Source organism: Punica granatum, chromosome 1, assembly GCF_007655135.1.
Source record: "Punica granatum isolate Tunisia-2019 chromosome 1, ASM765513v2, whole genome shotgun sequence".
NCBI classification, from domain to species: Eukaryota; Viridiplantae; Streptophyta; class Magnoliopsida; order Myrtales; family Lythraceae; genus Punica; species Punica granatum.
In genome coordinates this window covers 16,103,626-16,119,688 of record NC_045127.1, presented here as the reverse complement: position 1 = coordinate 16,119,688, position 16,063 = coordinate 16,103,626, and the positions used below count along the sequence as shown (strand labels likewise).

Below are 16,063 nucleotides of genomic sequence, written 5' to 3'. Positions count from 1 at the left end.
CTTTTTGCACCCTCGTGATTAAGGTACTCCACCCGTTCCTTGATCGATTTGTGGTGGTTTATCTTGATGATATCGTTGTGTATAGCCGGTCACTCGAGGACCACGTCGAGCACTTGAGACAGGTGTTCGAGGTGCTTCGGGAGAACTTCTTGTACATGAAGAGGGAGAAGTGTGCATTCGCTAAGAGGGAAGTCCCTTTCCTCGGCCACATCGTTGGTGGAGGTCGGGTCTAAATGGATCCATCGAAGGTGGCCTCGATCATGGAGTGGGAATCGCCAACCAAGGTGACAGAGTTACGTTCGTTCCTTGGTCTCGCTAACTATTATCGACGGTTCATCAAGGGTTACTCAAGCATCACCGTGCCACTCACGGACCTCTTGAAGAAGGCTCGAACCTGGGAGTGGACAGAGGAATGTCAAGCAGCTTTTGATCGCTTGAAGGGGGTTGTCACGGATGAGCCCGTTCTCGCGTTGCCTTGTTATGGGAAGCCGTTCGAGGTGGAGACGGATGCCTCGGATTTCTCTATTAGCGGGGTGCTGATGCAAGATGGCCGCCCCATCGCGTTTGAGTCCCGGAAGCTTAGTGACGTTAAGCGGCAGTATACGGTCCAAGAGAAGGAAATGACGGCGGTGGTGCATTGTCTCCGGACTTGGAGGCACTATCTCTTGGGCTCAAAGTTCGTTGTGAGGACGGACAATATTGCCACGAGTTACTTCCAGACGCAAAAGAAATTATCCCCGAAGCAAGCTCGTTAGCAAGATTTCCTGGCCGAGTTCGATTTCGTGATGGAGTATAAGCCAGGGAGGACCAATGCCGTGGCTGATGAACTGAATCGACGGGTGGAACTCGCCGCGATCAGTCGACTTGAGTGTCCATTGTTGGGTCGGATCAAGGAAGGGCTGCAGCATGACACTAAAGCCCGCATTCTCTTGGAGCTCGCTTGCGAAGGGAAGTCACGGCAATTTTGGCGCGAGGACGACCTTGTTTACACCAAGGGTCGTCGAGTCTACGTGCCACTCTATGACAACCTCAGGCGGGAGATTCTACGAGAGTACCATGACTCGAAGTGGGCTGGTCACCCGGGGATTCATCGCACTTTGGCACTCGTCGAAGAGCGGTACTATTGGCCCCAACTGCGGGATGATGTGGAAACTTTCGTGAAGACTTGTCTTGTGTGCCAACAGGACAAGACAGAGTAGAAGTCGCCCGCAGGACTCCTCGAGCCTCTCCCCATTCCTGAGCGTCCTTGGGAGAGTGTTTCGATGGATTTCATAGTCAATCTTCCGAAGTCGGAGGGATGTCAAACGTTGATGGTCGTGGTTGATCGATTCTCGAAATATGCAACGTTCATCCCGGCCAATAAGGACTGCCCAGCGGAAGAGGCAGCCCGACTCTTCATGAAGCACGTGGTCAAGTATTGGGGCGTGCCGACCACGATAGTGAGTGATCGTGATCCTCGATTCACGGGGCGATTCTGGACTGAGCTCTTCAAGCTTTTAGGCACGGGCTTGAACTTCTCTACAAGTCTCCATCCTCAAACCGACGGCCAAACGGAGAAGGTGAATGCACTCTTGGAGTTGTACCTACGACACTCCGTGAGCACAATGCAAAAGGATTGGGCGACGATAATCGATGCAGCTCAATTCTCCTATAACCTACAAAGCAGCGAGTCCACCAGCAAAAGTCCCTTCGAGATTGTGACGGGCCAAAAGCCATCAACCCCGAGTACGGTGGCATTGGGCTACAAAGGGAATAGCCCAACGGCGTACAAGCTCGCCAAGAGTTGGCAAGAAGAGGCGGACTTGGCACGGTCTTGCCTCAACAGGGCGACGAAGCGAATGAAGAAGTGGGCCGATAAGAAGCGTCGCCACGTCGAGTATAGTGTAGGTGACTTGTGTTGGTGAAGCTGCACAACATTCTCCGACACAAGGACGTGCACAAGGGCCTTACACGGAGGTACGAGGGCCCATTCCAAGTCCTCCAGCGCGTAGGTAACGTGGTGTACAAGGTGGAACACCCTAAAAAGCTAAAGCTCCACCCGGTATTCCACGTGAGTATGCTAAAGCCGTTCCAGGAGGACAAGGAAGATCCGAGCAAGGTCGAGTCCTCGCGTGCACCAATTGGGGCTAAGGCGGCATACGACCAGGATGTCGAGCAAGTCTTGGCTGATCGGGTCGTGAGGAAACATTAGTGCAAGCCGAAGCGTGAGTACCTTATCAAGTGGAAGGGGTTACCCGAGAGTGAGGCAAGTTGGGAACCCGCAGAAGACTTGTGGCAGTTCACAAAGCAGATTGAGGCTTTTTACGCAGAAGATGCGACGAGGGCGTCGCCAGAATAGGTGGGGGAGAATGTTACGGACAGACCTTCCTAACCTCGAAGATGATCGAGAGAGCCCGAAGTGGCTGAGGTTTACTAGGGAATGCGTGCGATGGAGTCTTCTAGAGAGCCTCGGTCCCCGAACCTTCTAGAAGTCTCTCGAGTCTTCTGTAATTAATATCGGTAATTGGGATAATTGCATTTATACCGGTAGATGGTAGAAGTAGTTGGATGTACATTAAATACCGAGTGCCTATATAAGGGCATCACCTTCTCAATTATAGACACACCTGAAAAAGCAATATAAGTATCATTCTTCAGAGCTTCTCTCTCTAGTTTCTCTCTCTAGAAGTTCTGTGAAGGGAAAGGCTGCCTAGAATAGCGATTCTCGGGCCGCACGGGTAGGGAACGCTAGATAAAATAGCAAGCCCGTGACACTTGCGTATGACATGCATAACGTGTGAGCCTAATAAATTAGATTGGTTGGATCAGATTCCGGTTTATAAATTAGAGCCCCTTTTTTATATTTCACGATTGAAAGGCACATTAATAAGTCGTCAACATTTTTATCAGCACATTAGTTTCCCTTAACAGGTAACACCTCAACCGGGACTGAGCTGTGTCCCAGTCCTAAGTGTTCGTTTTTTTTTTTTTGGGAAAATTATAAGGAGATCAATGAATTTAATATAACATTAGAAAAAAAATATAAAAAGTCTCACCATTGAAAATTCAATTCAAAACCTTTTGATTTCGAGTCTTGTACTCTTGCATTAAACCCTTTCATCTCAATTTCCATCTTTTTTATTCGGAAATTGGCTAATTTAATCTACCCACTCTTGTTTTTCTTTTTCTTTTTCTTTTTCTTTTTCTTGAAATTAAACATACCATAATAGAACTCCCGTATACTCTTTTTTTTTCCCTTTTTTTGCCAAGCTTCCCGTATACTAAGAGGCTATCATCCTGACATCATTCACCAGACATATCAGACAGGAAAGAGATTAATGAACAAGAAGTTCGATGCAGATGCATAAGCATCTCATACATCAAGAGGATAGCATTTGAGGTAAAGATCTGACATTTACTATGATCACTATCCATCAATCCAGAAAATCAGACAGGAAGTTGAGGACAATGCGATCGCAGTAAATCCGATTAGAGAGAGAGAGAGAGAGAGAGAGAGAACCGAAATAATAAAGTTACACAAGAAGTGCTAAATACAGAGAATCCTTTTCCTTCTTGGGAATTTCCTTCCCAGTCAATTGTTCGTATTATACATACAAATCATCCATCAATCTTAATCTGCTGGTCAGCTCCCTCCACAAGCTGGTGCCAGAACCCTATATACGAGCCAACACGAATCGAGATGAAGGAAATTACGCCACAATGTCAAAAGAAACTGATTTAAAAGACTGCCCCCTCTCCTGATCGGTGGATGTTATATCTGGAGATCATCCAGTGAGAGTTCATTTGCCGCAAGCAGCTTCAGCTTCTGCAAGGACTTAGTTACATCAGATGGGCCATTTTAGATTTGCACTGGGAAAAGGAAAAATGTCACATGTAAAGCAACAATTACCGTGATAAATTGCGGAGGATCGTCGAGACTTGAGGATCCGAGCACAATTTCCCTGTTCAGCTTCGCTGTAAGCTTATGACAGGCCCTAAGCTGAAAATTCGGACAACATTTCATAAGATCCATGATCAGAATAGCATGTCCTGTGAAGTCTATTAAGGACAACTTGTCCTACCTCAGACCGAGTAGCTCCACCAACGATGAACACAAAAACACGCCGACCCATCTTCTTAAAATCACTAGACGTGTGTCTCAACACTGAATCGCTGCAAGGCAAACAAATAGACTTACTGATATGATGAAGAGTTTCAGCGTAAGGATGGAGTTGGATAGCATAGGTTGTATTACAAACACAGAAACGCACAAATTCTTCCATGTTTGAATATAAATGTAGGCCGACAAACAAGGAATTATGCAAAAATGGAGACTTGCTACAGCCAAAACTGAAAGCTCCTAATCGAAAACTTATATGGAGCCAAAAAGTAACTGTACTCCCTTCTCCATGATGACTTAAAGATTTAGAAAATGAAATGCATCACACTCCGGTAAGTGAGATTGAATCCAGCGCCTTAGGCAACCAATATCAAGGCAATTCAAGAAAATTCACCTCGAATAACCATCATCAGAGTTACGAGGGCGAGCCCAGGTTGGTGTCCGTCTCTGTCTCATAGAGTGAGCAACAGCAGCTGGCGTGTTTGACGTAACTTGAGGTGAACCGTGAAACGTGGCACTAGGATCATTCATACACGAAAAATCATTTTTAGGTAGCTCTCCCTTGCAAAGCTTTTCAATTAATTCCTATTGACAAAGACAAATATATCATCAATACATCTCACATTTATAAAATTCAGAAACTTTTGATGTTGAAGCAAAAGTACCTCTATCATAGGGTAGAACCTAGACAATTGCCATGTTGTTTCTTCTTCACCAGTACGTTCTTTTCTTGCAGCACGCTTCCTCTATAGATAAGAGTAAAAAGCACTGTAAGAGTAATGCTAGTGCCCACTTGACAAGGAGCTCTAATAGGAAATGCTTACTTTGTGAATATCAAATTTGAGAGAGAAAGCTCCAGTCGAGCTTTTTTTGGTTTCTGCTGCTCCAGCAAGTAATTTCATATTATTCACAGCATTCATATCATCTGCTGGTAGTTTCGCCAGCTATTACAAGGAAGGTCAACCATTAAGAACATTCATTAAGAAGTTCATCAACCGTTACGATTAAGAACATGTTAGTGGTAGAATTTGAATGTAGAACTGACCTTCATCAAATTTAAGCCCTTCTCACCCTCGAATTTCTCGGGATATAAGGCTGCAAGAATCATTAACAAGCGCAACTTATTTTCACGAGTTGCATCCTGCAGAAAAGTGTCTTTTCGTTCATATTGTGTATGACAATGGCACTCACAGTACTAAAACATCAAAACCTGTCCTGGATCTGTTCCTCCAAACTCATTGCATAGTGATGTATATGAAACATGGTCATTACCTCGTTTGTAGTCAAGTACTTGATCACCTCTTTCATTCCAGCATCTCCAAAGACAAGGTCCTGCTCCAGCTGCCCAAGTTCACGTAGGCCTGTCTCTCTGATTATTCTGTTGATTTTCCCAGCAATCTGCAAACACAAAATTTATTTGAACACTCGTAACTAGTCTGAATTTAGCTGCTCCTTTTTGGAATAGATATATACCCACCCTATTGTCCCATGAGGATAACAATAGGCCAGAGAATTTATGTGATGCTACCTGCTCATTCTACTCAAAAGGACACGCTTAACAATTAAGGCTAGCTATTGCTGAACTGGGGTATGAACTTGCTTTTCAGAAGAAAGACGGGTAAGGCTGACTGGCAAGGTTGCCAAAAGTCACTTTGCATAAACTATAAAAAATGAAAAGATGGGAAGTAAGCTACTGTGAAGCAAGGATCAGATATCATCAGTTTCAGGAAGATAGAAAATCACAGAGGAGAAGATCCATCAAAAACATGCTAAGATCGGATACAAGCTACTGTGAAGTAAGGATTAGATAATATCAAGGTGTGGGTGAGGTGGGGGAGGACAGAAAGCGGGGAGGGGGGAAGGCCAAAAAGCAGATTGATTGCAATAAAAGAACAGTGGGAGATAAGCTACCCTGAAGTAAGCATTAGATTCTATCAGCTAGAGGAAAAAAGATAATTCGACTATCCATGGTTGATTCATGAAGAAGATGGAATTGGAGAAGACAATGCAACCAAATCGCACTAATTTGAGTTTTTCTCGAATGACTTGATCAGCTAAAAGGCCTCCGAATAAACTTGTGGATTAGATGTGATGGAACAGCAGTGGATATACTGATTAACGCCAGTAAGCTGAGGGAGCCTCGGCAATCAATGCATGCTATGTGGCCTAAGGTAGGCATATCCACAGCTCGAGAGATAAGATCCAATTCCTGCCAGCTATATGATGATGCATGCCTATCATATCCATTAACCACCCAGTAAAACAAGACACGTATAAGGAAGTCAAGATGCATAATATTATGTGTGACACACACTTCCGGAGAACCACCTTCCAATTTCGTATTTGGGAAAGGTGGTTAGAATCTTCAACATGAAGTAAAAGCAATTCCATAGTATGATCATTAAGAAGCACGGTTGCTTGGTACAGAGATATTTCCAGTGCATAAAGTACTAACCTCGACATGGAGAGAGAGTTTGTCAATTTGTTCACTGTACTGGGGAAGTGCTTGGACCATCTTCTGCAAGTCCCTCGTAGACAACTCACCCCCATCTCTATTCCAAGCAACTTCTAGGTTAGAAACATATGCTGACGGTCACTGCAATCTTTCTTTCTATCTAATACGGAAATTTACAATAATATACAAGTAGACTGACAATACATCAACAGAAACAGATCTCTTTCAGAGTCACTAAAAGCAATAAAAAGTCACAACAGTTATTCAGATGAAAGACTCTGACTGCCATGAAGCTGTAAATGTTTCCTCAAAAACATTGTTAAGTTTGGAATAGTTACCAAATTCACCCTTTTCCACCTCGGTGTACAAGATTCTGAACATTGGGACAATGAGAGGCATTTTACATCCTCTTTAAAGTGACAAAACAACCTGACAAATACAGGCTGAGGTAGATATACCATGCTTTAGATATGCAGCCTTTCAGAATAATCAGAATTGCAACTTTGCTCCCCTAATAGATATATATCAACCGTTGCAACAGGCAGCACAACCAGTTCTAGGAAGACAAACACCACTAATACAGCCTTAGCTCCTAAAAAATATTGAAACAAGACATGAAAAGAAATACAAAGCTGGGAAAGGTAGAAGGCACAGAAGTATCATCTCCCCAGCTAGAGTCTAATAAGGTTTGATATCATCCACCAATTCGAGACAATTAATGTCAGTCAAACTAATCTAACAGCCATTAAGACAGCAAAAGCAGATGAGTGGATCCTTACATTGCAGTTAGATAAATGCAGAGCAACATTCAAGAAGCAATCTCTCTCAATTGACAGGGTTTTCAACATGCTCCTATGATCTTGTGCTAAATGATTGGCCGATATAAAATATGTTGTATGCAAGTTTTCATGCAACATATTCGCTACAAAATATTTTTTGGTATCTAATACTTCTCAATAACTGCCTCAGTATTTAAGTTGCCAGTGATGAAAAATATGTAAGCAGATAAAATATGAGCACTACTTCACCGCGTTTGCAAAACATTTGATACCAACCTTGAACCATGTTGTATTTGTGCAGCTTTGTTCTTTGATACAAAGTTAGTCATCTTCTCATGCAATCGTTCACTGGCCTGACAAAATAATCATTGACCCATGAACTTCATTTTTAGTTTATCAATAACCAAAGAAACTCACAAACTCAATAAAGCTTGCACAATACAATCCTAAAACATACATCTGCTATATGTGCATGACGAAGCTCAAGCCAGACAGGATCATGGTCCTCCAGAAGAACTTCCTTTTTCTCAGGTCGGCCACCTGCTTTGCTTGGTACCTGATCAATAGCATAACTTCTTCATTTAATTTGCCAAAGAAAAACCTACAAAATTTAATCGAGAAAACTCACCTCATGCACGTATTTATTTCCCTCCATGCTTAACAAATCATGGCACATAGCATCATACGTCCATTCATGGATGATAGGAGCAATCTGAGATATGTTACATCAGTATACCACATCAGGGAGGGAGGATCGTATCCATCAGTTACTGACTCTAAAGAAGCGTGGTTAAACAACAGCATACCTGATCTACAGATCTGTCAAGAATAAGCAGTTCGCACGTTTCTGACTGAGGAAAATTAGGAACGCTTTGTTTGTATTTCATAAGACAATTCCAGACTCCAGCAGCCAGCTTCGTTGGAACCAGATCACGAAATGTTGTCATTGTGGTTGCATCAAGAGACTTTGCAGCTCGATACCGCACAAAAGGAAATTCCTGAAAGCTCGACATGCTTTAGGGAAGACTCAATGCTGCATTAATAATAAATCTTTGAAAACACATATAGATACCCTTAGTGAAGCGAAAACTGTAGCAATGCGGGCAGCCATCACATTCAAGCACGCATCACCTTTGCGAGTATTTTCATCATCCCCGAAAATGTCTTCTAGAGCCCGCTCGTTGTCAGTGATAAATCCCTGTAAATGAGTAACATATATATTATTAATAATACGCTAAGATGATGCAATAACAAAAAACATATTCACCGAAAACTCATAATAGCCAATTGTGCCAAAGTCATTTCATGGAAGTTCCAGATTTCAAAACCACAATATGTGGAATACAGAACTAATGTTATAAATAACACTTAGAATCATCAAGAAGATTTTAGGATATATAAAACAATGTCATAGGTATCTAACTTTAAGTGATGTTTATTATAGGATTCTAAGTTCTTGTAGTTCCAAGTTGAGCATGTTTAACAATGTAACAAACAGAGAATTCAAACAGCTGAGAAAAGTCTTTCCCAACTGAAACCCAAAGTCTCATTCCATAGAGAAGCACAATTACTTGGACAGGATAACTCTCAGAAAAGGTTGTACAATTAACCATATATAAAGATTATCGTTACAGATAATTGTATCTGTAGTGCTCATACTCAAAAGAGGAGGTAAATTAGCACTTTCAGTACCATATCCATTCTGAATTCACGTGTGCAGTAAATCTTCTTCAGATTAAGAATAGAATCAAGTTGAAATTGCGACCATATTCTTTCGTCTTGAGTGTTGTCATGGAAATCCATGTTCCAGAAACATTCACTGTCATGATCATATATGGCAGCATCATACACTGCCAGCTACGTTGGCTGCCTAGATCATAGTAGGTATTATTCACACAAGGCCTCACAGTTAAAACAGATGCAATTTGGGCCATCATTTATAACCATTCTCATTATTTGGTCGCAACTAACATCTTCGGTGTGAACCAGGTATCCGGAAGCCCAATTAGTCCCAACTAACATCTATCCATAAAATATATATATATCCATCACCGATTATCAACTATCTCACACTCACTTTATTTCTTCTGTCAGGTACTACAAGCACATACATCCATCCTCATTTCTAAAAGTTGGCTGTGACTACATTCATTTATAACCATTAACATCTATCCATCGGTTTTCATTAAAAAAAAGAAAAAAAAAATCTATCCATCACCGATGATCAACTATCCCACATTCACTTTATTTCTTCTGTTAGGTACTACAACCACATGTACCATCCACCCTCATTTCTAATTAATGGGCTGTGACTACATTCAGCTATTTGCAGAGAAGAAGTATGTATATGAAGCTGTTGAATCTTAAAATTTTGTCTTAAGTAGTTAAACAACAAGCAACGAGTTTGAGCTAATTCAATTACCTGGCTGTCAATTGCAAAGTACTCCAAGTTCATCTGTACATTCTCAGCCAACATGGGAGAAAAAAACAGTTTTTAGGGGTAGCTCTTAAAACCACACTGATTCAAAAAGGGATATTCACCATTGTATATTGAGTGTATTATCACCTCTCTCAATGCACCTATCCGCGGTAAGACAGTTCCATCCCTCTTGATGTGAGCTACCAGTTCTTTTGATATGGGAGAACTAAAGAAAACATATGCCCTTCAACCAAGAAACCAAGAACACAACTAAGCAATATATTAACTCCTTTAAAGGAAAACAACATAAAGAACCTGAAGTAGGTTAACATACTTCTTATACAGGGGGGATCTTCCAGACATGTCTGACAGGAACATTATAACACTAAACAAAAACAAAATGTACAGAATGAGATCGAAGGAAAATAAATTAAATTTTCATATAAAGCGAAAAAAATAAAAAGAATAGCATTTTCCAATTTGATAATAAATATAACAGCAGCAAGACACCTAAGAGACCAAAATAAAATGATGTTAATCAACAAGGAAAGATAACAATACTTTTCTTTTGATGGCTGGATGAAATATATAGCATCCATAGAAGGTAATGGCTGTCTTCGCCTGTAGATATCTTCAACCACTGCCAACAGATGAAATAGATGGTAAATATCACCCTATAACCTTAAATTAAACTCAGTGTACAGCAAATTCTCTGAAGCCATATATATGATATCTATTTGATTTCACAAGAAATTAAAAGACCGATGTACGTTTCATTGAAATAGAGGGTATATGGGTTCATAAATGGCTGTAACTGTTTCTCTTTGTTCATCACTTTATCATTTAAATTGATATAAAGTCTCTCTTTTTCGTTTTCATTTCTCTTTTTTTTTTTTTTTTAATGATAGGTAAAGCTATCAACCTGCACCAAGAAAGTTCAATCCAGTACAAGAGCAAAGGAAACATAAAATGTACCAAATAACTTGTCTGAATGGAAAAAGTTTGGGAGTATCATATACAAGAGAGGGGGGCGGGGGGGTTAGGTCTGATCTACATGGCCAGCTATACCAAAAAGGGAAGTAAAACCTATTTTATCCGCATATAAAACTGAAAAGGCGAGAAACAACAAGAGAAAGATATATTCTCACGGGGTAAAGAGAAAATGGGGTCTTATGGAGGGAGGGGGAACTTTCAGGTGCATTTAGCAAAGTCCTCCACTGCATCCAGGATAACAAGTGGAACTTGCTCGGATGACGGTATTGGTTTGAACAGCAGTATGTATATAGAGGGAGACAAAATCAAATTTCAGAAGTGGTTGAAAATTCTTACATGATACCCCTTCATCTGTTATATCAGGCATCTTGCATGAGTAAGACATTATCTTGACTGTAACTTTGTCCATGATGAGCACCTATAGATAAACAAGTATAAGATAACGTAAAAAAATCTTTGAAAAAGAAGGTTTCTATTAATAGGAAGATAGGGGGAAAAAACATAGAAGAAGATCGTGGACTCCATAGTCTAGACTACTTCAGTATAATGCAACTAATGCAACAGCAGCATGACAATATTATCAGGAACCTATTAAGCATGATCTTTTATATGCTCTATCCATCACTAATATAACAGAATTTACTTTCTCACTCTATGGAGTTATAACAAACACAGAATCCTGGAAATCCACGAACTGCCATTTCTTTTTTAATTTGTCCTCCGCTAGCCGTTACAGCCAGCTAACTCACCTAAGCAGCTTTTATATTATCTCCAATAAGAGTGTGGAAGCCGATATTAAAAAAAAACCTATGCAGTGCACATAATAAGGAAATAAAAGGAGTGGATGAAACTACCAGGATTCTGTCTCCAACTCCAGTAAGACTCAGGGATAAGAAAAGTATGGTTGCAGTAGAATAGACACAGTTAAAGCAGGTATGGATTTTCTCTATTAACTAATAACTGATGCAGAAATATGACCATTGGCACAAAAAGGATGCATGATTTCATACATTACTGAAACTGCAGATGGTATTTTACACAAGATTAGCTAAAGTCACACAGGGGTAGATATTTTGAGTAAAGGCTAGAATCAGGGGAACAAAAGCAATGTCCATTCTGTCATAATCAATTTTCTGAATAAATATTTAGAAGTACATATGCACAGCACCTGTTGATAATGTATGCAAAAGTTGTACCCAAAGAAAAAACGTCATCAATTTACTAAGGCTTATTTTTGTGATAGAAGAGAACCATTAAATTTTGTGACACGTATCAGATAAGCTGCATCACTTGTCAAAGACAGATCATACAGATTAAGAAAGCAGCACATACAGAAGAGACATACCTTCCATGTCGATTTTGAGTCCCCTGTTTTAGCAGACCTAAGCATTTCATACAACAGTCCTGAAAGAAAATAACAAATCAATAAGAACAAGAAAAGAAAGGGAAAAAAAAAAAGATGCCTAAGCCAATTTTCTCTGTGTAACCGAAACGAACAAATAGCATCAATTTTGTGGTACATGAAAACTGAAGAACTATGAGTACCATGGAAACAATAATGACAGGAATAACAGCTAGACCTTCTTCAGTATACCAATAACATAATCCCAGTTGTTATCATCCATACAGTCCCCAAGGAATCTCTCGAGTCACTTTTTAACTCCTTTTGACCCTCATTCACTAATATCTAGGCCCTCCTTTTGCATATCCTCGCACCAACTTAAGGGTTCGCTTGGGAGTGCCTTCAAATCCCCCAAACGCCATTTCCTCAAAAGCGATTATTGATAAGCAGTGTTTGAGACTGCTTTTCTTTATTGCGTTTCCAACTGCCACATTGAGGAAAGGTGGAAATGCTTCAACAGGATAGCCTTTGCAATTCACGGTGGAATCACGGTGATCCACTTTCCCAGCCTTTTCCTATTTTAACCCCTTGTACTTTTCAAATTCCACTCTCACCCTTAATTTCTTTTACAAACCCTAACATTGTTTATTCATTATTCAAGACGTATAAAAGTTGTAGAGCCCTCTCCATCAAGAAAAACTCTCTCAGGTACATCTCTCTCCATAGTACTCAGTGAATATTATTATATTTTTTAATCATCCTATCCACCCTTTTTTAATTGTTATATCATTGTATGTACTTCATAAAAATTCTTAATCCATGTGCTTATCTATATATCATGATCATGTCCCTCATCCATCACAGAAACCGACTTCAATTTTTCACCTTTTCTATTTTTTTATTGTTGTCGTATGTGACTTCTATTGAAGTTGGTTTTAGTACATGATGATTATCAATAGTGGAGTTTCGAACACATCAAAGCAATATTGAACCTTCAAAATGAATCAAATAATTATACTAGTTCAATTATTCATATGAGCAGGATATGTATAGATTATTTTTCTAATTATACTCATCCAGTTATTTAGATGGCAAGCAAAAAAAAACTCTTGCCCCTTCGAATGATACATAAGAATCAAGAGGGAAAGCTCAATGGGATAGTCATATCACAGAACTTTTCATCGATGCATATATAGTAGAGGTGGAAACGTGTAATCGCCCTACCTCCCACTTTAATAAGAATGGGTGGGCTAATCTGGTTGCCAACTTTAATAAAGCAGCAAATAAGGATTACGATAAAACCCAACTAAAAATAAGTGGGATGAACACAAGATGAAGTGGAAGTTATGGAGACAACTTTTAGGAAAAGAAACAGGTCTTGGCTGGGACTCATTGACACGAACCATTGCTGCATCTCCTGAGTGGTGGGAAGAAAGACTGAAGGTAATTTCTAAAATTAGTTTGTAATTTTTTCCCATTACCATTATAATTTTTAATTTTACCAATTAATAGTTTTTATGAAAAATGAACTTGCAGGAGGTACCTGAGGCAGCAAAATTCTGCATTTGAGGACTAGAATTAGCTTAAAAATTAGATCAACATTGATTATTAATTATCGTACTATTGAGTTTCAGGTGACTTGATTATTTCTTGACAGTTTATTTTATTAATGTTCTTACATGTCATTTTAACTTTTTTCAACAACCGCAACAGTAGTTTCCCAAACACCTGTTATTTATAACCTCAGCAGATATGAAAAACAGCATGCCGAACACCAAACTGCTTTTGTGAATCAGCAACTATTTTTCAGCAGTTCCATTTCAGCACTTTTCTTTCAGCAACGGCACTCCCAAACCAAGCCTAAACGTCCTCACAAACCATGTTATCGAATTTAACCTTTTCAATTGGTTAGGAGCCTCACCACTACAAAAGACAATAACTCTTAACTGGCATAATCTTTCCGCCATTGACCCATGAGCTCCACTTGCAACAAACAAGCAAGCAATCTTCACCTAAACCTCTGATGAGGGGTTCATTGGAAAAGCTCATACACTAATTCTCTACTTACAGTTACCCTAAGAACCAATCAAATGCAGAATGAAAGCACGATTCCAGCAATGAAAACATCGCGAAGACTGCCATAATCTTCACTGAAACAATCCGACAACAAACGAGAACCAAAAGCATTGAGCTCAACTGAATCGACGAACTGCAAATGAAAGCGAGGAAAGGAGGCGTTGAGGACTCACGATCACGGGTGATTTGCCTGAAGTTCTTGTAGTCGCCGCCTTGAGATGACGAGGTGTCGGAATCGGAGTACGACATGGCTCCGACCAAGAACTCGCTGTCCTCTGCCCAGTTGATTTTCCTCCTCCGAGAGATTCGACGGGTGGGATGGGCCGAGGACGAGGGCGGATCGTGGAGTGATCGAAGTTGAGGAAGGTTAGAGAGAGAAAATGCCAAAAGGGGTAGAAGAGGGCAAGGGGGGAAAGAGAGAGGATCGTACGGGTTAATGATTTAATAAATATTGATTTATTCAATTATGAAGATAGAAAATAAAAGAAATGGTGTTTATATAGTTATCAATAAAAATTAAAAAAGAAAAGAAAAAAAAAAAAGAAGACAAAAATTAAAGGAGTGGACGGTTCAATGAGGATGACGCGTTGACAGGTCGAACCGTTGAAGAGTACAAAGGTCGTTGGGGAAATATTCGAAGAGATTGACAAGTCAATGTGCTGCGTATAACTTCCTATCAAATGTTAAGAAAAAGACATTGGTTTTGTGGACTTTAGAAAATAGTATGGCGGACTCTGAAATTAGTCTCGTTTAATATTTTCTCAAAGTTTAGGAAAAGAATCTATCAAAACCGTGAATTTTCAGAGCTTCCATTCAAATAAAAGTACAAAATCAAGACTGAATTTCCAGTTACGATTGTGGCCAGTTAGGGTCCATTTGGATCATTTCAGATAATGAGAAATCAGAATTGGAACGGAGTACTCTAATTATAGTTGTCTAATTGAGAGGATCCTATTTTCTGATATATGGAATCATTATTCTAAGGGACAAGAGGAGGGAAATCAAAAAAATAGCTGCTTTTTTCTAGAGTTTTATGTAAATTTTTTTTATCTACTCATGCAAGCCTAATTCAGGGCAGGAAAAGTTTGTAAAAGATGATGTGCGGCATCCAAATCGTCATATCCCGATAGCTCATAAAGAATCACCGGATAAGATTAAGATCATGCGGATTATCTGATTTTCATTAAAAGAAAAAAAATATTAAATTCTTAGTCAACGAATTCACCCGGGGAAAAAAATTTGTCTACAAAATTATAGAACCAAGCAACACTTACCCGATTGGTTTTATGATTGATTTTTAAAATTTTAACTCTAATTTTAACTATATTCACTATATAACAAAAGTCAATAATACAATTTAATACTTCTTCTTTTTTCAATTTTTTTAACTATTCAATTCAATTTTTAATACTAAATTCTCTTAACTATTCATTACTTTTTCACACTTTTTCTCATAATTCAATAACACAATTATTACAACCCAATTAAAATCAAAATTCAACTCTACTTAACTCTAAAATCAAACACACTAAACAAATAGAATAAACCAAAACCAAGCTGTTAATTCCTTGGATGTAATGAACTTCAAGCGGACTATATATTTATATCATATATATAGCAATTACCATCTCCTTGACAAATTGAAGAATAACTAAGAAGTATTATTCTGGCTAAGTATTCAGGCCAAGAAAAAAATGGTTTTTGTTGTCGTAGAAATCCAAAAGGCAGTAATGGAGATGATCATTTTCCAATAATTGAGGGCGGGGATTATCTTGTGAATTCGGTTCATTGACAGGAGCAGGGACCCTCTAATGCAAGCAACCTACAACAAATCCGAATCTGAGGCAAGGTTGGGGAGAGACAAATTGACAGGGCAATCAACCTGCAACCTCAGTTGCGG

The 16,063-nt window shown here is 39.6% G+C and overlaps 1 protein-coding gene across 1 annotated transcript; it reads right to left on the bottom strand.

Moving 5' to 3' along the window:
* Positions 1 to 3,373: 3,373 nt before the first annotated feature.
* Positions 3,374 to 14,600, bottom strand: LOC116215085 (SNARE-interacting protein KEULE-like). The gene is made up of 21 exons (XM_031550659.1): positions 14,337 to 14,600; positions 12,091 to 12,149; positions 11,082 to 11,163; positions 10,314 to 10,392; positions 10,087 to 10,137; positions 9,900 to 9,996; positions 9,756 to 9,788; positions 8,406 to 8,531; positions 8,140 to 8,331; positions 7,962 to 8,045; positions 7,791 to 7,889; positions 7,610 to 7,686; positions 6,555 to 6,651; positions 5,372 to 5,497; positions 5,145 to 5,240; positions 4,924 to 5,043; positions 4,765 to 4,845; positions 4,494 to 4,684; positions 4,062 to 4,152; positions 3,890 to 3,979; positions 3,374 to 3,805 (listed from the first exon to the last, which is right to left on the bottom strand). The coding sequence occupies exons 1-21, from the start codon at positions 14,410 to 14,412 to the stop codon at positions 3,752 to 3,754; spliced, it is 2,001 nt and encodes a 666-aa protein (XP_031406519.1). The 5' UTR covers positions 14,413 to 14,600; the 3' UTR covers positions 3,374 to 3,751.
* Positions 14,601 to 16,063: the final 1,463 nt, after the last annotated feature.